Source organism: Notamacropus eugenii, chromosome 6 (assembly GCF_028372415.1).
Source record: "Notamacropus eugenii isolate mMacEug1 chromosome 6, mMacEug1.pri_v2, whole genome shotgun sequence".
In the NCBI taxonomy this organism is placed as follows: Eukaryota; Metazoa; Chordata; class Mammalia; order Diprotodontia; family Macropodidae; genus Notamacropus; species Notamacropus eugenii.
The window spans coordinates 47682285-47706581 of NC_092877.1; the positions used below are offsets into that span (position 1 = coordinate 47682285).

At 45.7% G+C, this 24297-nt stretch overlaps 2 protein-coding genes across 4 annotated transcripts in view; one reads left to right on the forward strand and one right to left on the reverse strand.

Annotated features, from left to right (window-relative positions):
- LOC140510961 (purpurin-like) overlaps positions 1-10366 on the reverse strand; it is a 32645-nt gene extending 22279 nt beyond the window's left edge. Inside the window, exon 1 of one of the 2 annotated variants that reach the window (XM_072619920.1) lies at positions 10289-10366. Coding sequence is in view for 1 of the 2 variants with exons in the window: in XM_072619919.1 (XP_072476020.1) it covers positions 9627-9628 (2 nt within the window). In the remaining variant the exon portion in view is untranslated. Of the gene's footprint in view, positions 1-9626; positions 9927-10288 lie in introns of those variants that run through there. The other variant, XM_072619919.1, reaches the window with a different exon arrangement.
- A 129-nt stretch (positions 10367-10495) lies between these two features.
- The window catches only part of FGFRL1 (fibroblast growth factor receptor like 1), a 132810-nt gene continuing 119008 nt past the window's right edge, over positions 10496-24297 (forward strand). Inside the window, exons 1-2 of one of the 2 annotated variants that reach the window (XM_072619917.1) lie at positions 10496-10791; positions 13104-13213. In XM_072619917.1, coding sequence (XP_072476018.1) covers positions 13153-13213 — 61 coding nt within the window. In that variant the 5' untranslated portion in view covers positions 10496-10791; positions 13104-13152. Of the gene's footprint in view, positions 10792-12657; positions 12780-13103; positions 13214-24297 lie in introns of those variants that run through there. The other variant, XM_072619918.1, reaches the window with a different exon arrangement.

Below are 24297 nucleotides of genomic sequence, written 5' to 3' on the forward strand. Positions count from 1 at the left end.
GATTTTTTTTTTTAAATCCCATTCAGAAGAAATTGAGGCTCGAACAGCAGAAGTAACTTTTTCAAGGTAGGAGAGTAAGGGTTAAAATACAGGTGTCTTAGTTCAAAGGCCAATGAGTATTGACTGGAAGGGACACTAAAGAAAATCTAGTCCATTCCTCCCATTTTATAGATGAAACTGAGACTGAGAAAGGGGAAACGATTTGGCAAAGGTCACAGAGATAGTAAGTAGCAGAGTTGAGATTCAAAGCTAGCTCTTCTGATTCCAGATCGGTTCAGTTCAACAGAAATTTCCTGCCTCCGAACCTAAGACTCTTTCAGTTGTACCATTTCCTTCTTCACTTATACCAGGTTATTCTTTTTCCCCCACCCCACAGTAATGAGATGCTCCTTCCCACAAATACTAAACAAATACTAAACTTCCTCACAATAGCTCTGAAAAGTTCCATTAAAATTCAGATCAGAGGAAGTTGGGAGAAGGGCTTGTGGAGGGGAATAATAATATTTTGTGGTTGTTTGATTATTTCGGTCACATCTTTCTCTTTGTAACCCCATTTGGGGTTTTCTTGGCAAAGATACTGGAGTGGTTTGCCATTTCCTTCTCCAGATCATTTTACAGATGAGGAAATTGGGGCAGACAGGGTGAAATGACTTGCCCAGGATCACACAATTAGTAAGTATCTGAGTCCAGGTTTGAACTCAGGAAAATGAGTCTTCCTGACTCCAGGTTTGGTGCTGTATTCACTCCACCACCTAGCTGCCTGGAGGGAACACCTCCTTTTCTAATCTGATGTGGGAGAAACTTTCAAAAAGAGCAAAGGGGAGGGAGGTGGCCAAGATATGTGCCCATATGGTCACCTGCCTGTCTGTAAAGTATACCTGAATTGCCCTTCACCACCAGCACACTGTGAAAGTCCTCTCCATCCTTCAGGGACCAGCTCAAATGCCACTCCTCCTAGATGCTTTCCTATTTTTCCCTTTTTTTTTAAACCAGAAATGATCTCTCCATCCTTAACACTTTATACCTCTCCTATGTCCGTACTTCAGGGACCTGAGGTATGAGGAAGGCATGGGCATGGGGGACAGCCAGGGGGCAATCCCCAGTCAGACTGCAGTGCATACATAGGGTGAGAGGGCAGGTGAGTAGCAGGAGAGGAGGCTGGAAAGATCAGCCTTGTGATTGAGGATCAACAGATAGTATTTTAAACTGTAATAATAAAAACTGATATTTATACGGTGCTTGAGAGTTTGCAGAATACTTTATGCATATTATCTTATTTGAGCCTCATAACAGCCCTTTGAGAGAAGAACCACAAGTATATCATGCCCATTTTATTGATGAGGAAATTGAGACTCATAGAGACTAGATGACTGCCTCATGGCCACACAACTAGTATGTGTCAAAGGAGGGATCTGAATTTTCATTTTCCTAATTCCAAGTCCTATACTTTACCCACTAGAATACCTTGCCTCTACATGAAAAAATGGAATAGATTTGTCAAGAATTACCATAATAAACGGTTTTCTCCATCCATCACATATTCCACAGCAAACAACATTTTGATAGACATAAAATGGACTGAAGAGGCCATGGTGATTGTTGTTTATTGGATTAAAAAATCACTTAATTCAATGCAACAAAATGCCCCCTTCCTGGCTCCCTTCCAGCTTGGATGTCTCCCATGGATGTCAAGGTTGCTCCCTGAAAGATGTAATGATAGAAATAATTTGAATGACTCTCCAATCATTGATGTCATGCAAGAAATCAAATTGAGAGCTGCATGCTACCCAAAGGTATTCACTTCTGTTCATAGTGTCCAGGGTGTGTGCCATTTAAAGAGGGTATCCTATAGATTGGGAGGTTCTCCAGATGAGTCTATTTGCAGGTAACATTGTATCAAATTGCACTGAAGCTAGTAATATTGTAGAAATTGCTGAGTGAGATCAATAATCTCCTAAATGAGTTGAGTCTAACTATCCAAAGAGGAAAAACCAAGTGGATGAATATCTGTTATCTTTTGGTTGGATGAATAGCCTCTAGAGTATGTCCATCAAGATATTACCTGGACAAATGTTGCACATGAACAATGAGCCTAGAGCTGAATGAGGTTTTGATCAGTGGTTTTAATGATTCTGAGCTTCTTTCAGAAAGAAAAATTCATCTTTTTTAACATTAAAATGCTTCTGGTGATGCTACACGACATGAGTCATGGAATATCACTGTCTCTGACGAATTCAAGTTGTGGGTCACCCAAAGGGCAATGGGGAGGCACAAAGCCAATGTGAGTAAGTTGGACAAATGGTACACAGGATGTCCGATATGTGACTGGAAAAGGACCAGTCATAGACCAGTCGTGTAACAGGAATGAGGAGTAACTAATGCTATCTGTGTAATGATAAGATCGGGAGGAAGGCCCCAATGTAATACATTGGGTGGACCTCTTTGGAGGATTTATAGGGAGACATTGACCATAACTGTCCAGGAGGAGAAGGCATCAATGAGTTACCATTTGTACTGATGGCGATATATACATTGATGAAATCATGCACCTACAGAAATCTCAAAGTCTTCCCCACCTGAAGACCTCCTTTAGTGCTTCCTTGTGGGATGCAGGTGATTCTGTCTTCACAAAGATTATACCAGACGAGTGCAAGTCTTGGCAGATACTAGTAAGATGAGAAGCCTGACGACAGAGTATGTCCCCATTGCTCCCTGGGTAAGCCACTTCCTTCTCTCTACTTTCTAAGATGGGAAGCTCAGAGCACAGGCTGGATGTCAGTCATGGGATACCACAGTTCTCTGAGGAATTCAAATTGCAGGTCACCCAAAGAGTAATGGGGGAGGGCATGAGTGGATTGTGGTATGTGGAAAATGAAGAATCATGTTATCAGAGAGAAGAAAGTGGGCCAGACAGTTATTGAGAATGAGAGGCAACTGATAGCCTATGTGGTCTCCTGGTATCCACTCAGCATCCAGAGAACGTGGGGCAGACCCCAGCACGCTGATTGGATCCTTTGTGGAGGTTTTATAGGAAGATACGAAAAGCAACTAAGTGATGCAGTATCAGCTAAGAACATCAGACTCAGTCACAAAGACCTGAGTTCAAATCTCACTCCTGAATGTCACCAAACCAAATTAAAATGCAATTGAGAAGTACTTAGCAAAATAAGTAAAAATATAGTAGAACATGAATAATGTTAACGTAGTTTTCAGTCTATATATGGCTATAGGGATCCTTAGGTATCATTTATTAGCCCCTGTTTCTTTTTGATGCTACTGTCGCAGACCACTATACAGGAAGCCCCATTAGTGATATCACAGATCCATAGAAATAGGGACCCACTCCTCCATTATGACCCATCCTTTGTGTTATGGTGGTGCTTAAGTGACTTTGCCTTCTGGAAGGAAGGTCAGAGGAACACAGATTGAGAACTGGAAGGGTCTATACATTTTGAAGTTAGAGAGGTTAAGTAAACTATACAGTCACACCGTGGGCAACTAGGTGGTCCAACGGACAGAGAGCCTGGCCTGGAGCCAGGAAGTTTTATTTTCCTGAGTTCAAATATAGTTTTAGACACTTATTAGCTGTGGGACCCTTGGGAAGGTTACTTAATCCTGTTTGCCTCAGTTTCCTCATTTTCAAAATGAGCTGGAGAAGGAAATAGCAAACCCCTTCAGCATCTTTGCCAAGAAAACCCCAAATGAAATCAGGAGGAGTCGGACGCGACTGAACGATAACGCAATAACAACCGCATTCAATATACTTTCTCCTAATGACGCACATGAGTCTTTCAGGACACCTCTTTTTTTTATATCACTTTTACAGATACCTGCTGTCATCCAAAGAACTAAGGGCTGCCTTATTTGCAATTCTCTAACACAGGGCTTTGCTCAGATTAGACCTCTAAGAAATCCTAGTCTATTCCAATCACATCATTGCATAGGTGAAGAAATTGAGACCCATACCTGAGGAAGAGACATGCGCACTAAGCTGGTGGTGAGCCCAGCCAGCTAGAACCTAGGCTTCCTAATTCTTTCCACTATGCCATTCTCTCGGACAAGGGTGTGTGCTTGAGGCTTCCTAAACCAGCAGGAAGGCTGGAACCCCTCACGTTCGGGCAGATCTGGGGAGCAAGGACGGAGGCATTTTGGATTCCTCCAGGTCTTCTGCAGATGAAGCCTTTGGTCTTCTCCAGTCCAGAGCAGAAAACACCCTTAATCTACAGCAAAGCCAGGCGGACAAGTTCAATTGCTGCTAATTCCTGAAACGTGCTAAATGCAGCACTGAGTGGCTTGGCTGGAGAGCTGCCTGAAATGAACAAAGGCTGCCGGAAGTAATGCCTTCCTTGCCCTGGAATAGCCCGGGGAAAACCCCTGCGTTTCCCGGGCCGGTTCTTTCCAGTGAAAGTGGAAGGAAAGGGACAAAGATGGCCTAGGTTTATTCCATGAGTCCTTGCTGAGACTTTAGGAGATCTGATACCTGAGCCGCGTGGGAGGCCAGCTTCTGCCCTCGGGGAGTTGACCACGTGGAAGGGTGTTGGGGGTGGGGCACATGAAAGAAGACCCTGCCCTTTGGCAGCTGGGATGGACTCTATACAGTTGTCTTTATATAAAGTCTAGTCTTGCTAATCCACATACTGACTTGGTCATCCTGGGCAAGTCGCTCAACTTTCCGGTGTTCTTGAGGCGATTCTTAAAGACTGTAAATTTCAGAGAAGTAATTGACCTGCATTGGTGGGGGAAGCTCCCTATGTCAGTGAAATTACGGTCCCTTCCCTACTCTGTTTTATCCCTAGGGCAATGATGTACTTTAACTGAATGAATGCCTTTTCACGATTCTTATAGTGACCTTAGAATTACAGAGATCTATGAGTCCAAATTTCTTATTTTACAGATAGGGAAACTGAGACTCCACAAGGAAATGCTTGTCTTGAATGTGGGATCCTATAGTAGGATTATATTCAAAAGAGGGCTTCATATAATCCTATAAGTTGTGCAGGTGAGGAGAAAGGTCCAAAGCAGGGAGTGATTTGTCCAAGGTCACACTGAGAGTAAGTGGGTGAGTTGGCCAATTTTGGAGCTCTTTCCTTATAACTCATTTCCTGCTTAGAACCCTGGGGTCCTGAGCCCCCTTTCAGTGGTCCTTCCATTTCACCCCATTTGATAATAATATAAAAATGATATTATAGTGTAAGACTTGGAAGACCCAAGTTCAAATTACATCCTAGACGTTTATAATCTGTTTGACCCAGACCAAGCCACTTAGCCTCTCAGTGCCATCTCTCTCTCGGTGCAACAACAATCTATATTCCTATTACAATTGTGCATCCATCTTCAGATTTAATCCCCATAAAATCCCAAAGAGGGAAGTAGGGCTGGGGATTAATATCTCCGTTTTAGGGGAGAAAAAAACCAAAGCACATAGAGATGAAGTGACTTGCCCAAGCTGATGTGATGATGATGATGATGATGATGATGATGATGATGATGATGACGACGATGATAGGGAGAATACAAGGTGGAGCCAGCAAGTGAGTTCAAGTGCTCATCACAGAATTTTGAATCTGGGAAGGTATTCTCATACGCTCCAAGATCTTTGATTCAATTCAGTTCAGTTCTATAATATTTTGTGAAGTCCCTACTGTATTGAGAGCACTGTAGTCATTTGGAGGGGGGAGCAAATTCCTGCCCTCAGGGAGCTCATAGTCTGGTAGGGGAAGAGTCACCTACAGATACACGGTCCTATAATATACAATATTATATGGTGACTACATTGGAAGGAAATCAGACATGGCTCTGGGGAGGTACAGGGTTAAAAGGAGATTGTAAAGTAAGAACTGACCTCCCTTTGGTCATGACATTGAAAGCAATGTAGGGCAGCAGATGTATCCACTTCTGAAAAAGTTCAAATTTGCCTGTTGGTTTCTTTTTCTTCTTTAAGCAGTTCAGATTAATTCATTAATTTCATGCTATGCTTTCAGAATGAATGTTTGGACCCTGAGGTCTTCCCCCTATAGAAACCTCCTAACCCTGTCTCATCTCTGCCCAGTTTCTTTCTTTGGCTGGGTTTCCCATTTCTCTCCCTCTCCATAGACAGGAGGGCCACCAGAAGTGGTGCCCCCTAAAGCTTTGCTCCCCATCCCAAAGTGACAGCATCTCTCTAACAAGGCTGCTGTTGCTCATACCAGGGGCTTCTCTGAGGCTGATCTGTTTCATCTTCCTTTTGCTCAAATGTATTTGTTGAGTCTTAGACATGAGCAAGTTGGGAGGAGTGAGCAAAGCCAGTCAGGAGATGGCAACTGTAACGGGAATGAACTGTGACCCATTTGCCCAGGAATTTAAGATGCCCAAAATGCTTTCCTCATCACTGTCCAGGTGGGTTTTTGCCTTTGTGTGTCTAGCGCAATGAGCAGTACAAATCATTATTTGTGCTTATTAATGGATTGCTGGAGGTGGATTTCTAGAAGTTCAGAGAGGCTCAGGTGACTCACCCAAAGGCACACTTGGAGTGAATGACAGTTACTCATACAAATTGAACCAAAAGCTGATTAAATACCTGTGGTATGCACATTCTTTATATCAAGACAATAAGGCATTGAGTGATTGTCCCTTTCCCACAAGGTCAATCTTGGGCCTGGGGGGTTGGGGAGAAAAGGGCAATTTTCAACAAGATTACTCTCGAAATTCCTTCTAGCTCCAAATCTAATATACTTACAAGAAAGAGACCCTGCTCCCAGTGTGCTTATAGTCTAGTTGTGAGTGTGGGATTGTGGACTAGACCCATTTACCAATGGAATTTGAAAGATAAGAATTACAATAGCTACCATTTACAAGGAATCCTAGGTTACAATCTAGATGGCACAATGGATAGAGTGCCAGGCCTGGAGTCAGGAAGACTAAACTTCCTGAGTTCAAATGTGTCTCAGACACTTCCTAGCTAGGTGGCTCTGAGCAAGTCACTCAAGCCTGTTTGCTTCAGTTCCTCATCTGTCAAATGTGCTGGAGAAGGAAATGGCAAATCACTCCAGTATCTTTGCCAAGAAAACCCCTAATGGGGTCACAAGGAGTTGACTGAAAAACAATTGTATCACAACATGTGCCAGGCATGTGGCACATGCTGAATGGGGAGGGTGGGAGGACCATTCATGCTAGAGAAATTTTAGGGTCAAGGTAAGGAATTATGGGATATCTTTATAGGATTTAGAATGGAAAGAGACTTTAAGTGATCCTATAATTCAACATGGTTTTCCCATTCTATTTCATGTGAAGAAACTGAAGGTCAAAGAGGTTAAGTATACAGGATTTCAAAGCAAGGCCTCTGTTTCCAAATCCTATGCTTTTTCCATTATACCACACTGCCCTGTTGGGGGGCTGGTAAATTGTTTGTTTTGGATGGAGTGGCTAAGTAGTAATTATGGGTTGACTATGCATTTGATTCTCAGGGATTTTTAGCACAAAATCCTTGCCAGTCCAATAAGTAGAAACACATAGGTTCATAGAGCTGGGAAGCTACCTCAGAGGCCTTCTCCATCAACATTCTCCTTTTACTGAGGCCCAAGGACATGGAGTGATATACCTGAAAGCAGATGAGTTGTACCATGGATTAGAGAGCTGGTCTGCATTTAAATCTGGCCTCAGACACTTCCTGGCTGGGTGACTCTGGGCAAGTCACATACCTCTAACTGCCTCAGTATCCTCAATTGTTAGATGGGGCTAGTAACTGCACTTATCTCCTAGGGCTGTTATGAGCATCAAGTGAGATGTTTATATAATGTGCATAGCACAGTGCCTGGTACATAAGAGGTCCTTCATAAATGGTGCTTCCCTTCTCCTTTCCCTAAAGTCGTACAGAGACATGAGGGGGCAGCTAGGTGGTGCAGTGGATAGAGCACCAGTACAGAAGCAGGAGGACCTGAGTTCAAATCTCATCTCAGACACTTGACATTCACTAGCTATATGACCTTGGGCAAGTCCCTTAACCCCAATTGCCTCATTCTGGGTCATCTCCAGTCATCCTGATGAGCATCTGGTGACTGGATTCAGATGGCTCTGGGGGAGAAGTGAGGCTGGTGACCTGCACAGCCCTTCTTCACTCAAAACAAAGTCAAGTGTAAATCATTTCATCATTTCTCTGATGGCATGGTCTTCTTTGGCAACAAAGGACGAACACACAGAGAGACATGAACTCAGCTCTTCTGACTCCAAATTCAGTGACCCTTCCATTATACTTCAGTTTCGGCCTCCTGGCTTAAACTCCTTCCTGTACAACATCTCTCTCCCCATCAGTCTGGGAATCCCACAAGGTTCTTAGATATCAGGCCATAGGGGGTTGGAGCATGGATATTTGCATAAAATAGGTCATTTACATGTAATTTGTATAAGTATTGTTGTAGTCCCATGCCAAACCTTCATCATCATAACGGCTCTATTAATATTACTCTTTAAGGATTATTTCAAAAGAAATAAAAAGTAAAAGTAAAGCAGATGTAATTGCCTCCTTACATAGAAGCAAATCTAAGCTCAGAGAAGAGAAGAAATTTAGCCAATCTCTCAGCTACTATTTGTTAGAACCAAGTGCAATTCAGGTGTGCTGATTCCCAGGCCATGGTGCTTCTTCTTTCCTACCATACTGTACAGGAACGCTCATGTGCTTGGCAGGCATGTGCAGAGAGGACCTGGGAGATTGGAGTCTGGAAGGAGGGATTCAGGATTGGAGGGTGGAAGAAGAAAACTCTTGGGGTCACATTCACTGGGGCTGAGTGCGAAGTCTCAGATCAGGCTTCTCCTCCATAAAGACTGCATGGTATAGTGCAGCTACTCTGTTTTTTTTTTTTTTTTTTTGATCTCAGGACCCCTTTCCACTCAGTTATTGAGGACCTGAAAGGGGTTTTGTTTATGTGGGTTATGTCTATAGGCAGTTTACCACGTTAAAATTAAAACTGATAAATTTCCAAAATATTAGCTTAAAATAAGCTTGTTACATTACTATAAATAACACATTTACAGGAAAAATAATTATACTTTCCAAAACAAAACAATTTAATGAGAATTAGCATTGTTTTATATAATTTTGCAAATCTCTTTAATGTCTGGCTCAGTAGAAGACAGCCGGGTTCTCATATTTGCTTCTACATTCAATCTGTCGCTATATGTTTTGGTTGAAGTAAATGAAATCCGGTCTCACACAGATAAGTAGCTGGAAAAGGGAGTGTTTTAATAGGCAAATGACATCACAGAATTATTATAAAATGAGTTGTGACCTCGAGGACTTGGGACCACACTTTGAGATCTCTGATCGAGTGAAGAGAGCTGGGCTTGGGTCAGTTTAAAGCCGTCCTCTGCCATTTACTGGCTCACTTTACTCATCTGAATGTCAATAATACTTACGCCACAGAACTTTCTATCCTCACTGGGTTGTGGGGAGATATACCTGCGGACTTGGAAAGCCTTAAAGTGCTGTATTTCCTCCTTTGCTTTCTTCTCTTCCTACCCTAGACCCCGTCACAGGATTTTGAATTAGAAAGGACCACAGAAGTCATTTAGTCCAGATCTATCATTTCATAGGCAGGAAAACTGAGGCTTGGAGAGAGAAAAGACTTTCCCAAAGTCACACTGGCAGTACTTACATTAACTGGCGGAGCTAGTGTACTCCCCAGACTTTCCCCTCTTTCCTCATCTTCCTCCTCCTCCTCCTGCGCGCTCTGGCTGACAGAACCTGGGAGGGAGCTATGGCCAGCTCCGGGCAGCAGGGGGTGACCTGCGCCTTTGAGCTGCGCTGGGGGGACCTACTGCGCTGCCCGCCCCGCTCTATAAGGGTTAACCCGCGGGAGGGAGGACGGAGAGAGTCCGAGAGAAAGAGGGGAGGGGCGGCGCCTTCCGATTGGTGGAAAGTTTTGTAGCGGGGCGGGGCAGGGCGGGCGCCCAGGCCGGGTCGCGCTCGGCCAGAGCCACAAAGCCCCGCGGGGAAGGTTGCTTGTCGCCGGCTGCGAACCTCCAACTTTTCCCTACTTTCTCCCCACGTCTGCCCTGCGCTCCCCGGCCGGCCTGCCCCGTCTCGCTCGGAGCTCCGAACCCTCCCCTGCTCCCTCTTCGGCGCTGCGGGTCCCCTCATTCCCCCACCCGACTCCGCGCGGGCATCCCCGCCACATCTGTGCCGGGGCCAGCTGCGTGGGGGATCCGGGCCCGGCGGCTGGGCAGGGCTGGGTAGGGCAGGGCAGGGTGGCCGGTGCGTGCGTGCGTGTCCTGCGGCCCCGGGGAGCCTCCCTCGCCCATCCGCGAGCTCTCCCACCTAATCGGCGCCCTCCGGGCGGTGAAACCCCAGCGCAGTGTGGTGCCTGTGCCCGGCAGACCGCCGCAGGTATCTTTGGGCGCGCCCTGGGGGCTCCTGCCCTCCGCCTGCCCAGCCCCGCCCCGTCCCGTCCCCACCCCCCGCCGGGGAGGAGCTGGGCTCCCGCCGCCTGCTGCCCCCGCCCCCTCGGACCCGGCCCCAGCCCTGGCCCGGGCCCCGCGGGAGGGAAAGGCAGGCAGGCCGGCAGGCTAGCGAGCCGACAGAGTACGCCAGGTAGTGCCCCCGCTGCACCGCCCTCCCTCCTGTGCTCGCCCCGCCTGCCTTAGCCCTGCTCGGGAGGGCGGAAGGACTGAGGCTACCATGAGGAGCTTGCTACCCGCAGGGAGAGACTGAGGAGGCTGGATTTACTGCGACAAGGGTGGGAGGAAGCCCTAGGAATGAACCGGGACCGATACCCCGGCGGGAGTCTGTGAGCAGCGGGGCGGGTGTCCCAGCGGCTTGAGGTGAGTCCCCCACCCCCAACCCCGCTCCCCGGCTCTGGGGTCCTGGAACTGAGCAAATGGATTCTTCCTGTAGTCTGTGGGAGCTCTCTGGGCTCCCCTAGCTGAAACAGGTCCCATTCCCCGATCAGTGGGACTTCTCGAATCTCCCCTGTCCCAGGCAGTCTGGACCGGGAGGAGGGAGGTCTCGTCTATTCTCCAGCCCAGGCAGGTGCCCTCTTATCAATGAGAAGGGGTTCTCGGTTCTCCCTTGAACCCTAAGCAAAGGCTCTCCTTGGTGAATGGGGGCTTCCGATGCTCGCAGAATTCTTCTGCTTAGTGGGGATTTTTGATTCTTAGTGGGAGGTCTCCCTTGGTCAGTAGGGGTAAGGGGGTCCCTTTTTTCCATACTCTAGGCAGACCCCTGTCTCAGTGGTCTCTGGACTCTCCTCAGCTGCTTCCCTTTCTAATGACTGGAGACCCTCGGTTCTCCCCACATAGCTGAGCAGCTCAGGCCTTGGCTGATGGCAGGTGGTTCTGGGCAAGGAAATTGGCAAAGACGAGAGAGTCCAGTGAGGCAGCGATTCCCCGAGACAGGAGGGAAGGGGTGCTGGATAAACGAACCCCTTACTTTTGGAAAAGGCAGAGTCTGTCCTCCCTTCTTGCCCCCGGGCCACTTTCTGATTCCCAGCTTCAGTCCCCAACCGTAACATGAAACTTGAAAATCATCTGTCTGTCCCCTTCTCCCTTCGATGTAATCAACCCAAATACGCTATCTTGTTATGGGGGGAGGAGTGATGTGTGTGGATGATAACACAATCTTTGTGAGAAAACAGCCATGGTCAGTGGTCGTTTCTTGAGATGGGGAGTATTTCTGGAAGGGTAGCAGTTCGCCTTGAGGATATGGTCTGGGGCTGTAACCGTGACCTCTTTAGGGGCTCTTCTCAGGCTCTCTTCAGGAGCTGGTCCTGACCCTCCAGTAAGAGCTTTTTTGTTTTTTTTTAAGAGACTAGAGTGTCTCGTGTGTGTGTGTGTGTGTGTGTGTGTGTGTGTATGTGTGAAATAGAGAGAGAGAGAGAGAGAGAGAGAGAGAGAGAGAGAGAGAGAGAGAGAGAGAGAGAGAGAGAGAGAGAGTGTGTTGGGGGACGAGGGGGGGGGGGTCTTTCCTGAGGGTTGAGGAAATCCATTTTCCCCACAGATCCAGGGGTCACACTGAGTCACCTTGTCCTCCCTAGGCTCAGGGATCTCCACAGTACTTTTTTTTTTTTTAACAACTCTTTTAAAATTTCCCCTTCTCCCCTGTCCAACTACTGGAAACCTTGTGCATGTCTTGCACTCCCTCCCTTTGCTCCCTCCCCCCCACGTGGGCTAGGTCTGCCCCTGGCCTGGGGGCAGAGCCTCCCAATATTCCCCCTCCCTTCACCTCCCATGTCTTTTTCTCCACGTTCAAGAACTTCTGGTGCAAATTTGTAGGCTAATGGCTGGGTGCGATTATTCTCCTAGTTGGACGGGCTGCCTTCGTGTTGTGTGTCCCCAGGGCACGGAGTACTTACAACTGGGAGTTTACAAGGGCCAGGAATTCAGACAGTGTTTAGAGAGTGAGAGGTAGAGGAGTCGAGCGGAGTGTAATTAATGTAAACCCTTTGTCTGGCTTTGATACCTAGAAAGATTCCGACCCCCCCCCCCCCCATCTCCCCTTTCCTATTCTTTCTGTTGTTTCTCTGGAAGAAACAGGAGCCCAACTTCCTTTCTGACAGGAGCCAGCAGCAAGTGCAACTTTAAATAATGGGAGGGGGGGTTAAGGGGAGGGGAGGCCAGGCGAGGCAGTAAGCGGCTGCTAAGAATAATTCAGCCTTCAGATAATGCAGCCAGAGCCAGCCTGCGCAGGGGGTTCCATAGTGCTTCCCTGGGCAGAACATTCCGACCCAAGATGAATGGGAAGACTTAGTTCTTCAGTTTCGCTCCTGGGCTTTCTCACAGACTTCCTTGATCGCTTACTGCTTCTGGGGCTGGTTGGTTTTGGTTTTTGTTTTTGGCTGGTCTTGAGAATTGGTCAACTTTTTTTTGTTTGTTTTTTTAAGCCTAACCAGAGGAGAGACCTGGGCCTGCCTGCCCGCCCCCTTGTAGGTGAAGCCTCGATTCTTAGGGACCTGGGATTGATAGTCAGTGAAAACCCAGATTTAAGGGAGAGCCAGCTCTGGAGGGCAGAGAGATCTGATGTTAGAGGGTCTTTGTTTTGTGGTGTTTGATTCACCCTGGCTCTGGAGGATCGAAGATGTTGAATCCTCTTTTTTCCCTTCTCCTCTCCACCCCCCCCTCCCTTTTCTTTTTTCCAGATTTTGAGACCACAGACCATTTGTGCATGAGGAGGACGTAAGCCCAGAGATGGAATTTTGGTTTGCTTTCCTCTTCTTGGGGATTTTCTCGATGTCTGATTCTGCCCGAGGTGAGTAGACTGAACTCCCAGGAGGCAGGCAGTTTTTGGCTCTTCCCAGCTGCCTGCTGGTGGTTTACCTAGTTATTTCATTGTTTGTATGTAAACTGGATTTCCTTTCCAAAAGTCTGAAATGTGTCTCTCTCTATCTCTGTCTCTCCTTGGATTGGTTCTGCATTCCCACTGCAGGCATATAGATTTGTGCACTGATGCATAAAAGCAGGCCATGTTCTTACTTACACACATTTTCCCACCTGGCTCTGGGCTGGAGGGTGTGACATCATTAATTAAGACAAGCTAGTTTTCTCTCTTTTTTTTGGTTTTGTTTTTTGGAATATATTTTCTCTTTCTTTCTTTTCTTTTTTTTAAGAGAAGATGATAGCTACAGGTGAGTTCTAGGGAATGACTTTGTTTAGTAAGGGGTAGGGGAGAAGAAGCCTTGGTTAGGCAGCTTCCAGATTTTGGGTGTCATGGTTGAAAGCAAACAATAGCATTCCTGGCTGCCTGGCAGGGCCTCCCTATCCCCCTCTTCCCCTCCCTGCCAGGCCACCCCTTGTGTCTTCCCAGTAGCGGGCCAAACAAATACATCCATGGATTGTCCCAGCTGACAGACCTGTGACAGTCTTCAACAGCTACTGCATATTTGAGCTCTGGTCACCCCAGGCCAGGCACTCAGATTTCAATAAGCAGGTGACCCTGCCAACCTACCCCCAAGACAAGAGTTAAAAAAAAACAAAAAACAACAAAGACAAAATAAAGCCCTAGCCCTGAAGGGGGAGGTGACCAATGGGAGCCTAAAGGAGAAAAAGCTGGAAGAAGCAGTGGGCTGCTCTGGGGAGGAGGGGGTCTGCCTTCACCTTGCAGAAGGGGTGGGCTTTCTACTACAATTAACTGAGTTAGCATCTCAGCCCCTCTTCCCCCTTTCCCCAACTCTCCCCCTGCCCAGGCAGGAGGATGAAGAAATAACAACAGCATGGATTAACCATTCAATACTTCTTTCTCTCTTGGTCTTTGGCTTGGGTAGCTGATCATTTAGACCAGCTAATATCATCTTAGAAACCCATTTGCTTGTAAAGACCCACTTCATTTTTGGTAACAAGAGGCCAGAGTGCCTCAAAGGCCAGGTATCTGGGAGATGAGTGAGGGGGAAAACAGCACTGAAGCATACAAGGAGGCAGTCTGGATTCCAGTTGGTATGGGGCCTGCTGCCATTGTGGGGAATGGAGGGAAGAAGGTGACCTCATGGATGTGTTTTTTCTCGAAGTTGGTTCAGCCCTCAAGTACAGATATAGATACACACACACACACACACACACACACACACACACACAGAATAATCTTCCTTGCCTCATATTTTCTCTCTACTCTGCGCTGGAATCTCCATTCTTTTGGGGTCATGTGCTCATCTGGTTCGAGGAAGACGTGGGTGTCTGAGTTACAGTGAGTGGTTTACAGAGGTGAAACTTTGGTAAAGAGGCAGAAACGGGAGAACTGGAGTGTTCCAAGTGATTCTGGAGCCCAAGGGAGAGAAAAGCTCACTATAGCGGAAGCTGGCCAGGGCTGCATGAAGATGTCATGGATGAAAATTGCAATTTTTTCTCCAAAAGATAAAACTATCATGTATATTCAGAGAGAAAGCGAGGGAATGCACCCGCTGAGTCCTGGCTTCTAGGGCCACACAAACACAGATAGGAGGGTGGAGGTTAACATAATACATCTTATTCATTTTATCCCTAGGGGAGGAGGGGGAAATAGCTCCTTGGCGCTGAGGATAGGTGTTGTTATTGGAAATGGAGACCCACAGACAGAGCCTATTGGACAGTGGTGAAAATATTTCCTGCTCCTGTGTGCTGGTTTCATAGCCCATCTTGGAGAATATGTTTCAGAAAGTTGGAAAGGTGACCATGGTCATAGAGAAAGCAAGCTGTTCCCCTGAACGAATTGGGAGAGCAGTGACATGTCTTGATTTGTGTAATTGTGATCTGACCAGAAGCACGTAATAATATGATTTGTCCAATACCATGTCTGGAGCTATGAAATAGTAGGTTTCCTATTGGTACGGTTGGGGCCACATCTTATTTGGAGCTGTTATTATGATCCTCAGTGTTATAGCAGGGTCCTGCGGCTATTGGAGTGTGGGGGAGGGCATCATTGAGTGACCCTGCCTAGGACTAGTGGAGAAAGGTTCACATGGAGTATTTTTAGGGGTGGGAAGAAATCTCCTTGAGAACTGGCCGTGTGTCCCAATGGTATATGTCCCCTGGAAACAAATGGGGTTTGCAATTTGCTGGGTCAGGAGTGGATACCAGGTTTGGCTTGAAGGCTCCTGTGAGGCATACATAGCTGGGGACAAGAGCTAGACACCGACTGGCATCCTCATGGTTCCCCCGGTCTCTTTTCCTTGGACTCTCTACTCTTAGGGTCAGGGGGATGGATTAGTGTTAGCTCACCCTCTGCCTCCTCTCATACCCCATCGTTTCCTGGCTTGTGGTTCAGAGCCCCCTCCAATTGGAGCGGCGGTTTCCAAGCCCTTCCTGCGCCTTGAGTGACCGTATATGGCAATGTTTGGGTCGGGCTGCAGCAGGTCCAGTAGGATGGCCCAGGCTCGGCCCAATGCCACACACGTCCCTGCCCCCTCCTTCCTGCCCAGGGAGAGACTAGTCCGGTGGGTGGGGGCTGCCCACAAGTTTGGGATCAGCGCCACCCAGACAGGGCAAGGGGTGCTCTGGTATCTTGGCTTAGGGGAATTGATATTCCTTTGGAAGGGAATGGGTTAATCCCCCTTCCACCCCACCTCCCCAACCCTGAATTGGCACCGAGATTTGGACTTTGATTTCTCTTTCATCTTCTTTGATCTAGCTTGTCCCTTGTGCCCTCTCTCATTACGGGCCAGTTGGGAAGCCCACCAAAGTCCTGTCCAGTGCCCAGCCCAAGAGAAGCCCCTCTATGGGGGGAGGGGAATGGGTGGGAGTTTCAGGGTTGGAATTCAAACCTCGCTGCTCAGGAGGGAGTTATTCAGTGTCACTGGGCCTGGCATGAGACACTCCTCTCTTTGAGCTGCTGGCACTGGCCAGAGTTTGGTGGGCAAATGGGGAGGCTGAGTGGCTGGTCATCTCCTGGGATTAATTTTATAGGATAATAACAATCACTTTCATTTCTATAGTTCAGTAAGATTTTACAAATAACTTTTCTAAGGATAGCTTTTACAGGAGAAGACATATTATTAATCCCATTGTACAGATGAGAAAACTGAAGCCCATATTGCTTACGAGATCTGCCCTCAGGGTCATGTCCAGTGACAAAGGATTCAGCCTATACTCAGATCTCCTCGTTTCAGACAGGTGGTCCTTTTATAAGATTGACCATACTGGAGAAGAGACTAAGATTCTGAATGCCCCAGAGACTTCCTGTTACCCTTAGCTGGCTTTTGACTCTGGTTTAAAGCCAATAGAATTCAGTCTTACTAACTTCCTTTTCCTTCACCCTTCTAAGGACTCGGTTTCCTCTCAAGCCTGTTTCTGTACGGGCATACCTGGTCTCAGAATTCATCTCTTAATTCTAAGCTCTCCTGGGTTCAAGAGACCCACATAGACAAGGGACAACCTGGAAAGGAAATGAAAGGTTTGGGGGGATATTTTTTTTTCTTTTTTTTTTGTGTTTCTCCCAGAAATAGGGGGAAAAGGAAAGAAAGTGACAAGGAATCAACTTTTCTTTTTTTGGACTTTGGCCCCCTAAGCCTTCATATTTCTTTCCCAAATGTATTGTTTGCGAGTGGGCCAAGTTGTGAATGTCATACATGTTCTTAAACCAACAAAGTATCATTAGACCTGGAAAGAGGTACTAAGAAAATAAATATTGCATGCTGTCAGTTTTCCTTCAGATTTCTGTTAGACAGAGAGAGAGAGAGAGAGAGAGAGAGAGAGAGAGAGAGAGAGAGAGAGAGAGAGAGAGAGAGAGAGGAGAGAGAAGTTGCTGCTTTCAAAATTTCTTTATTTAAAAACAAAACACTGCAATCAACACCCTCCCTAAATTCTCACTTAGTTTGCGAATTAGAAAACAAACAACTTTAAAATACTCCAATATTTACCTTCTTTTCATTTTTTGGAGTTATTCCAGTTTCCTTTCTTGTAGAGAAGATTGGAGAGATTCAGTCCAAAACACTTTTGCAAGGAGATTGGTAAACCAGAAGGTGTTCCCTGTGTTGCATGCTGGGAAGTGCTTCCAAGGTGTGAACTTTTCCTGTTGAATGGTTTCTGACCCTTTTGGACTTCCTCTGTTTTCTGCATTGAAGGACAAAAGGATTTTTTCTCTGAGTTGTACCTGTAGTCATAAGGATCATAGACCATAAAGAATCCTAAATTGAGAGTTTACAGATAAGAAAATTGAAATCCAGGTTCACTTAGGAAGTGTATATCAGAGGCAGGGTTCACACCTGGTTTCCCTCACTATATAACTGTGTGTTCTCTCTTTTCACTGAATCACACTAAGCCTTTCTTACTCCAATCCCTCATGGCCAGTGGTTTCTCGATTTTAGAAAAGGACTCATGTCACCACTTTGATTTTATATGGCAAGAGTGGGGAACCTGTGGCTTTGAGGCCACATGTGGCCCTCTAGGTCCTCACATGTGGCCCTTTGACTGAATCCCTTCCATAAGAGGGCCACCACTTGAGGACCTAGAGGGCTACATGTGGTCTCTAGGTCATAGGTTCCCTATCCCTGTTAAAGGGTGCCAGTCTATTAAAGTAAATTAAAATAGGCCTTTTTACTTGTCGTGAAAGTAGCATTTATCCCCCAAATTTCAGAGCACTGTCTTTATTGGCAGTTTCTTAAGATTCTCTGGCCACATGCATCTCCCTCTCCACTGTTCAGAGCCCAAGCCTTCCACTTTCAGTGATGGTCTTTGATATGCTGTGATCCAAAAATTCACTCCTTTGGGGCCATCTGCCTGGTGATAAGCATTTTCAAATGGTAGGGCTGGCCAGACTTGACCTTTGACTGGCATGGTCTTCGAGAACCTTGGTTGGTCTCCATATAGAGCTGAAACATTGTAGGACGATGCTTCCAGTTGTAAAACTTGAGCAGAACTTTCTGTAAAATGGTAATCCCTGGAGTTTAGACTGTAAGTTATCTGAGAGAAGGGATTGAGTCCCCACTTCTGTTTAATTCAATCCAACAAGTGTTTAATTAATTATCCTCTACTTGTCAGGGATACAGAGACCCCTCCAGGAGGGGCTTACATTTGGACTTGCTACTTCCCAAAAGAGTTGACATACAATAAGTAAATGCATGCCAGATTTGAATTTATATTGCTTTAAATGCTCATCTTTGGTGGCTAATATTTCAGGGCTGACTGACTGAATGAGCTCATTAATAACAACAGTAATAACTAGCATTTTATACAGATAGCGCTCTTAAGATTTTCATAGTTCTTTACAAATATTACCCCATTTGAATCTCCTAACACGCCTGTGAAGTAGGTTCTGTTATTATACCCATTATTACATATGAGGAAACTGAGTTTGAGAAGAGGTGAAGTATCTTGCTTGGGGTCATGAAGCTAAGTAAGTGTCTGAGGCCGGGTTGGAACTCAGGTCTTCTTGTACAAGTCCAACGTTCTTTCCATATTACCAGACTTTGATGTTAAAGTGGAAGAGTTTCCTCTCTAAGGTGGCATTTTTGGGTGGGAAGCACCCAAACTCTTAGCCTGGAGTCCAGACGGTGGATTGAGGTGGCCAAAGAGGAGGGTAGATTCAGGCACTGGGCCTGCTAAGACCTCAGGCTTGTTGAACGGGAGTTTGTACAGTCTGGGTTGGGGGAGGAAAGCCTTTTCTGATGCTTGGGGAAATGAATGGACTTGAGATGATGTTCTTGGCCCATTTTGGCCCTCGCTCCTGGAAACGGTAAATAAATCATTGTCACCAAGAGGGGCGGAGGGGAAAAAACCCTGAACAAAAGTCTTCTTTTGCCTGGTCTGGAAAAAGTAAATGTGAGGCCGTTCCTTTATTCATTGCGAAGGCGGAGAATCAATGGTGCTTTCTCTGCTCCCTAGGCTGGCCGCCCCAGTGAGAATCTGGAGTGTGTTTGAAAATCCTGCCCTTCAATGCTCCCCTTTCACACGGAGTCCTAGTGTTGCTATAATCAGTGGAAATATTTTTTTTCCCCAGCTTCGTTTAACTTAATAAACCACTTGTCCCATTGCGTTTCTCCCCCTAAGTTTGTCTTTTATGCTGAGGATGCTTTTAGGGGTTTTTGTGGGTTTAATCAAAACTAGGACTTTGGGATATCAGTTCATTCCCCTAATGCGAGGACTGGGGAGCTGTGTGACCTTGGGAGAGTCACTTAACTTTCCCTCTGCTGTTTTTCTCTCTCCCCCTCCCCTTGCCTTTGGTGTCTCTTTGGAGAGGAGTATAAGTAAGCTTTTCTTCTGGTGTGAATCTCTGGAGGTGGTCTTATTTGGTTCATTGTGATGGAGAGCTGACCCTCTGCCTTCCCTGAGTTAGCTTTGGGATCCGGTTGTGTCTGTTGGGGTGGGTTACTAGCTTGTTGTGTTTATCCAGGGTCTTTCATTCCAGGGGGCCCAGGACACCTTGCAGTTGAGCACCTGTGGTAATTCTGTGGTTGCTCCAGTTGGGCAGATGAAGACAGAAGTCTCATTTTTTTTTAAAGCAGTTTTTCCAAGGGCTCTCAGTGTCTTGGAGCTGGAGTCAGGGTGAGCTGGGGATCCTGGGATTTGCAGCTGTGTCTTGGGCAGAACTCTTGGCTATTCTCCTAGCTTCTCTATTCTGGGAACACTGGAGTTGGAAGGGACCTTAGAGACCAGAGAGTTCCAAAGCTTAGATGGGGAAACTGAGGCCCAGAGCCATGATAAGCCATATACCCATGTAGAGACAGATAGAACAGGAATTGGGAGAGCATTTCACCTAACTCCAAGGCTAGGTAGGGTTCCTTCTACTATATCTGTAGACCTCCTGAAATTATCCCGTATTTATAGAGTCCCAGGACCATATGATTTAGAGCAGGAAGGAATCATAGAGATCACTGAACCCAACTTTCTTGTTTTATGGAGAAAAAGAGAAGTGAGCGGCTCAAAGTCCCTTCTGGTTAGTAGTGTTGGGGCCCAAAGCCAGATCCATCTGACAACAATTTAGTGCTCTTTTTGTTACCCCACATTACTATATTTTTGTCCAGGCATTCACTGTAGGAGATAGGGTATCCTCAGTCCAACTGGGGAGCTAAGACCTGAAGAGAACATTGCTGTGTAATATATGACTGAGTCATGTATGATCAGACTTTTGCTTCAGACTACATGCCCCTCGGGAGTCAGAAGAAGAGAAATATTCTCTGAGGTCTGTGGTGGACACCAAAGGCCTCCCAGAGGAAGTGTAACTTGAGTGTTGAAGAAGGAGGAGAATTTGAAGAGGGGGAGAGGGAAAAGAGTAAGCAGTCCAGGGGACATCAGTTGTACAAGTGTGTATTGGGGCAGGAACCTCAACACTGGGGGCATCTCTGAGTGTGTTGACTGGCTGGGATTGGGATGTTTTTAATCAGCTGAGCAGTTCCAGAGGGGGTCTACTAAGGGAAGGTGGACTGTAGAGTGGCTTGGAGGAGAAGGATTTCCCAAGGATGTGAGACATGAGGTAGGCCCTGAGGTTCTCAACTATATAAGGTATCTTATAAATCTGATATAGTGGAAGTGACCCAGAAACTGTCCTAGCTCTTGACATGGTTTTTGAACCTCAGTATGTCAGCTTCTTTGGGCCTCAGTTTTTTCACTGGTAAAATGGTCTTTTCTAGGTCTAACATTCTATGGTTCTACGATCTTTGCCTTTCTACTCTGTAGCCCAGACTTCCTAGAACAAACAGCTCTGAGAGGAAGGAGAAAGGTAGCAATGTCCAACTCTACTCTTCGACACTATAAGGCGAGGCCTGGTTCTCTTCCATCTCTGGTAAAATGGAAAGAGCTATGTGTTTGGAATTCGAAGACTTCAGGCAATTCACCTTCCCCCCCTCTTGGTTTTGTCAACTATAAAATGAGGAGGCTGTAATCAGTGACCTCTAAGCTTCTTCTTTCAGTTTTTACTCTTCATTTTCCAGTCCTCCCCACCACAAGACCCTGGCACAGGACACAGTTAGGGTGGAAAACAGGAGGCGATGTTTAGGAAACATCAGCTGTGAAAATGTTAGAGTGAAAGAGTGCTATAAAGGACCCTGAACATCTGTCACTCAGAATCTCAAAGATCCAAGGAGGGATGCCTCAAAATTCCTGATGCTCAGCACAGACATATATAAGGAAGTGGTCAGTACAGGAACCCAGGTAACAGTCTAGAACAATCAAGCAGTCCACTCCATCTAAAGAGTACAGCGAGTTATAGAGCCTGTCCTTGGCATAAGCTCCAATTCAAGAATGAAAGCTGAGATAATAAAAGAAAACACTGACTAGTATAACAGTTTAGTATAGATATAGGAATCACCATAAAGAAGGAGGGAGTAACACCATAACATTTGCAAGGAGTTAGTTATGCAGAGGAAGAAGAGGATTTTCCATAAGGTCTACATGAATACTAGAGGAAGTGAATCAAGGGATTAAAGAAAAGAAAAGAAAGACTCTGGAGGAAAGAACTAGAAGGAGAATATGAAGAAGATGAGAAAAGTGGTAAATCTTGTCCAAGTAACAGACTCCCTGAAAACTGCAATAGACCAAATAAAAATGAATGAGATTGCAAAAAGTGTTGAGAACAAAATCAAAAGATTGAAAAATTAGTAGAAAATTAAGATATTGGATATCAAAAAAATAACTGATCTGGAAAACAGGTCAAAGAGGTAGAATTTAAGAATCTTGGACTCCTTGAAAAATCATGCTATGTTAAAAAACAGCAACCCAGGACCCATTTAAAAAAATCATAAATGAGAGCTGCCCAAATTTATTAGAACCAGAAAGCAAAGTCAAGATAGAATTCGGCAAGAAAGCCTTGAAGTAAACATCCTGGAATTATTATAGCTAAGATCCAGGACTCCTACATCAAAGGAAACTATAAGTTTCAGAAACAAGCAATTCAAGTACCAAGGAATTACGGTCAAGATCATGGAAGATATGGAAGTTTTTACTATGAAAGAGAGAAGATCCTGGATTACAATATTCCAACAGGCAAAAGGTAAAGGCATAAAGCAGGAATCACTTATCTTCAGTATAATTCAGTATAATTCTACAAGAGAAAACACAGACCTTTTATTGGAATAAAGAACTTTCTGGGATTCATGAGAACACTCTACGAGTAATGACATTGAAAAGAAAAACAACTTGGAAAGACTTTGGAATGCTGACCATGTCAAAGACCAACCAGGACCAGTGATGAAGCATGTTACCCACTTCTTGCAGATTATGAACTCGGTGTACGAAGACAACTTTTTTTTTGAATTGTGGCCACTGTGGATTTGTTTTGTTTGACAATACTTATTTAAGCTTTTCTTTTTTCCTTCCTTTTTTTTTTTTTTTTTGCAGTAGATTTGGAGAGGAATGGGTGTTTAGTCAAAGTGAGACCCTGCAAAAAAGAAAAAAAAGAGAGGACCATTAAAACATTTTAAAAAATGGTTACAAACTCTTAACTTATCTTCCCTCATTTAGCTTCCACAAAATTTCTATGAACAGTGAGGGGCCATTATCTGCATTTTACAGATGAGGAATCAGCCTGAGATTAGGACATTGCTTGTGGTCAGACAAGTAGTGAATGACGGGTCTTTAAATCCAGGTATTTTGACTCTAAATCAAAACTCTTGGATAAGAGAATAGGGTTGAAGAAAATTAGATTGTTATTAGCTAAGAGGGGAGATATTGGAGGGAAAGGGTGGAGTTCCATGTAAGAAATCTGGTTGAAGAGGCTAGGGGCCCCCTCTGAGAACTCCCTTGAGTTCCCTTTCATTCAGCATCTGAGCTTTGTCCTCCCATGTCTGTCCATCTGTCCATCCATCCATCTGTCCATCTATCCATTCATATTTTGGACAGGATCTTCCCTAGCTGCCTTGTTCTCACTCACAGTCTCCCCTTTGTTCAGGGAAACACAGTGTTCTTATTTCATCAGAAATTACTCCAGTTTTTGAAGATGAAATCCAGCCAAAGACTCCAGGCAATTTCTTCCATTAAGTGTTTAGACTTCATCTGAGATTTCACTGTGGCAGGTTGTAGAGATGAGAGTCATGTTTGTATTGTGATTGAGTGGGTTGATTGAGAAGATTTCGATTGTATTGTGATTGAGGACTTGGCGACATTTTTTTCTGGCCCCTTTTTTCTCTTTCTTTAGCTTCTCTTACTGTTCTCAGTTCCCTTCCCCTTCTCTCTTCTATCCCATCCCTTTTCCTCTCTCAATCTTTCCACTCATCTCTTCTGTCTCACCCTTCTATCTCTCTCCCTTCCTCTTGCCTGTTCCCCCGTCTTTCTCTTTCCCTGACTCTCCCCCTTCTTTATTCACTCTCACACCTTTCTTCCTCTGTCTTCCCTCACTCCCCACCGTCTTCTTCTCCCCATGTTTCCCTTGCCCCTGCCGGACTTGTTGAAATCAGAGCACTTTGTATCTTGGCAGGAGACAAACTCATTTTTCCCGTGCCTGGTAAATTTGTTTCCTGAAAGATTTATACCATCTTGGGTATCCTGTCAAGCAGCTGAAGAGTGAGTAATGAGGGAGTGCCCCACACTGGCTGAGACTCTGACTCTGTCAAGGTTGGATATATTTGGAACTGTTCAGGGGTCCCAGAAAGCTCATGGGCAAATGGAGCCCACCAGGAACCTCTCTCATCTACCTCTCGAGCCTCACGCACCTGGGGTTTAGGCAAGTCACTGAATTTCTCTGTGGCTTGGCTGTTGGCAGTGAGACACCACCCCCTTAACCCCCTCTCCCAGTCCTACCCTGGGCATCATACATTGCTCTGCCCATTTCCCTTCCCTGGTCATGCTTCTAAGATGAGGAGAGGAGCCATAGGTGTGGAGGGAGCATGGCAAACTGGCTTCTTTTCATATACTGACTGTATACCCTTGGTTGAATGACTTAATCTCTCCTAAGTCTCTCCAGGCTTTTCTTTCTTCATTTGGAAAATGGACAGTGTC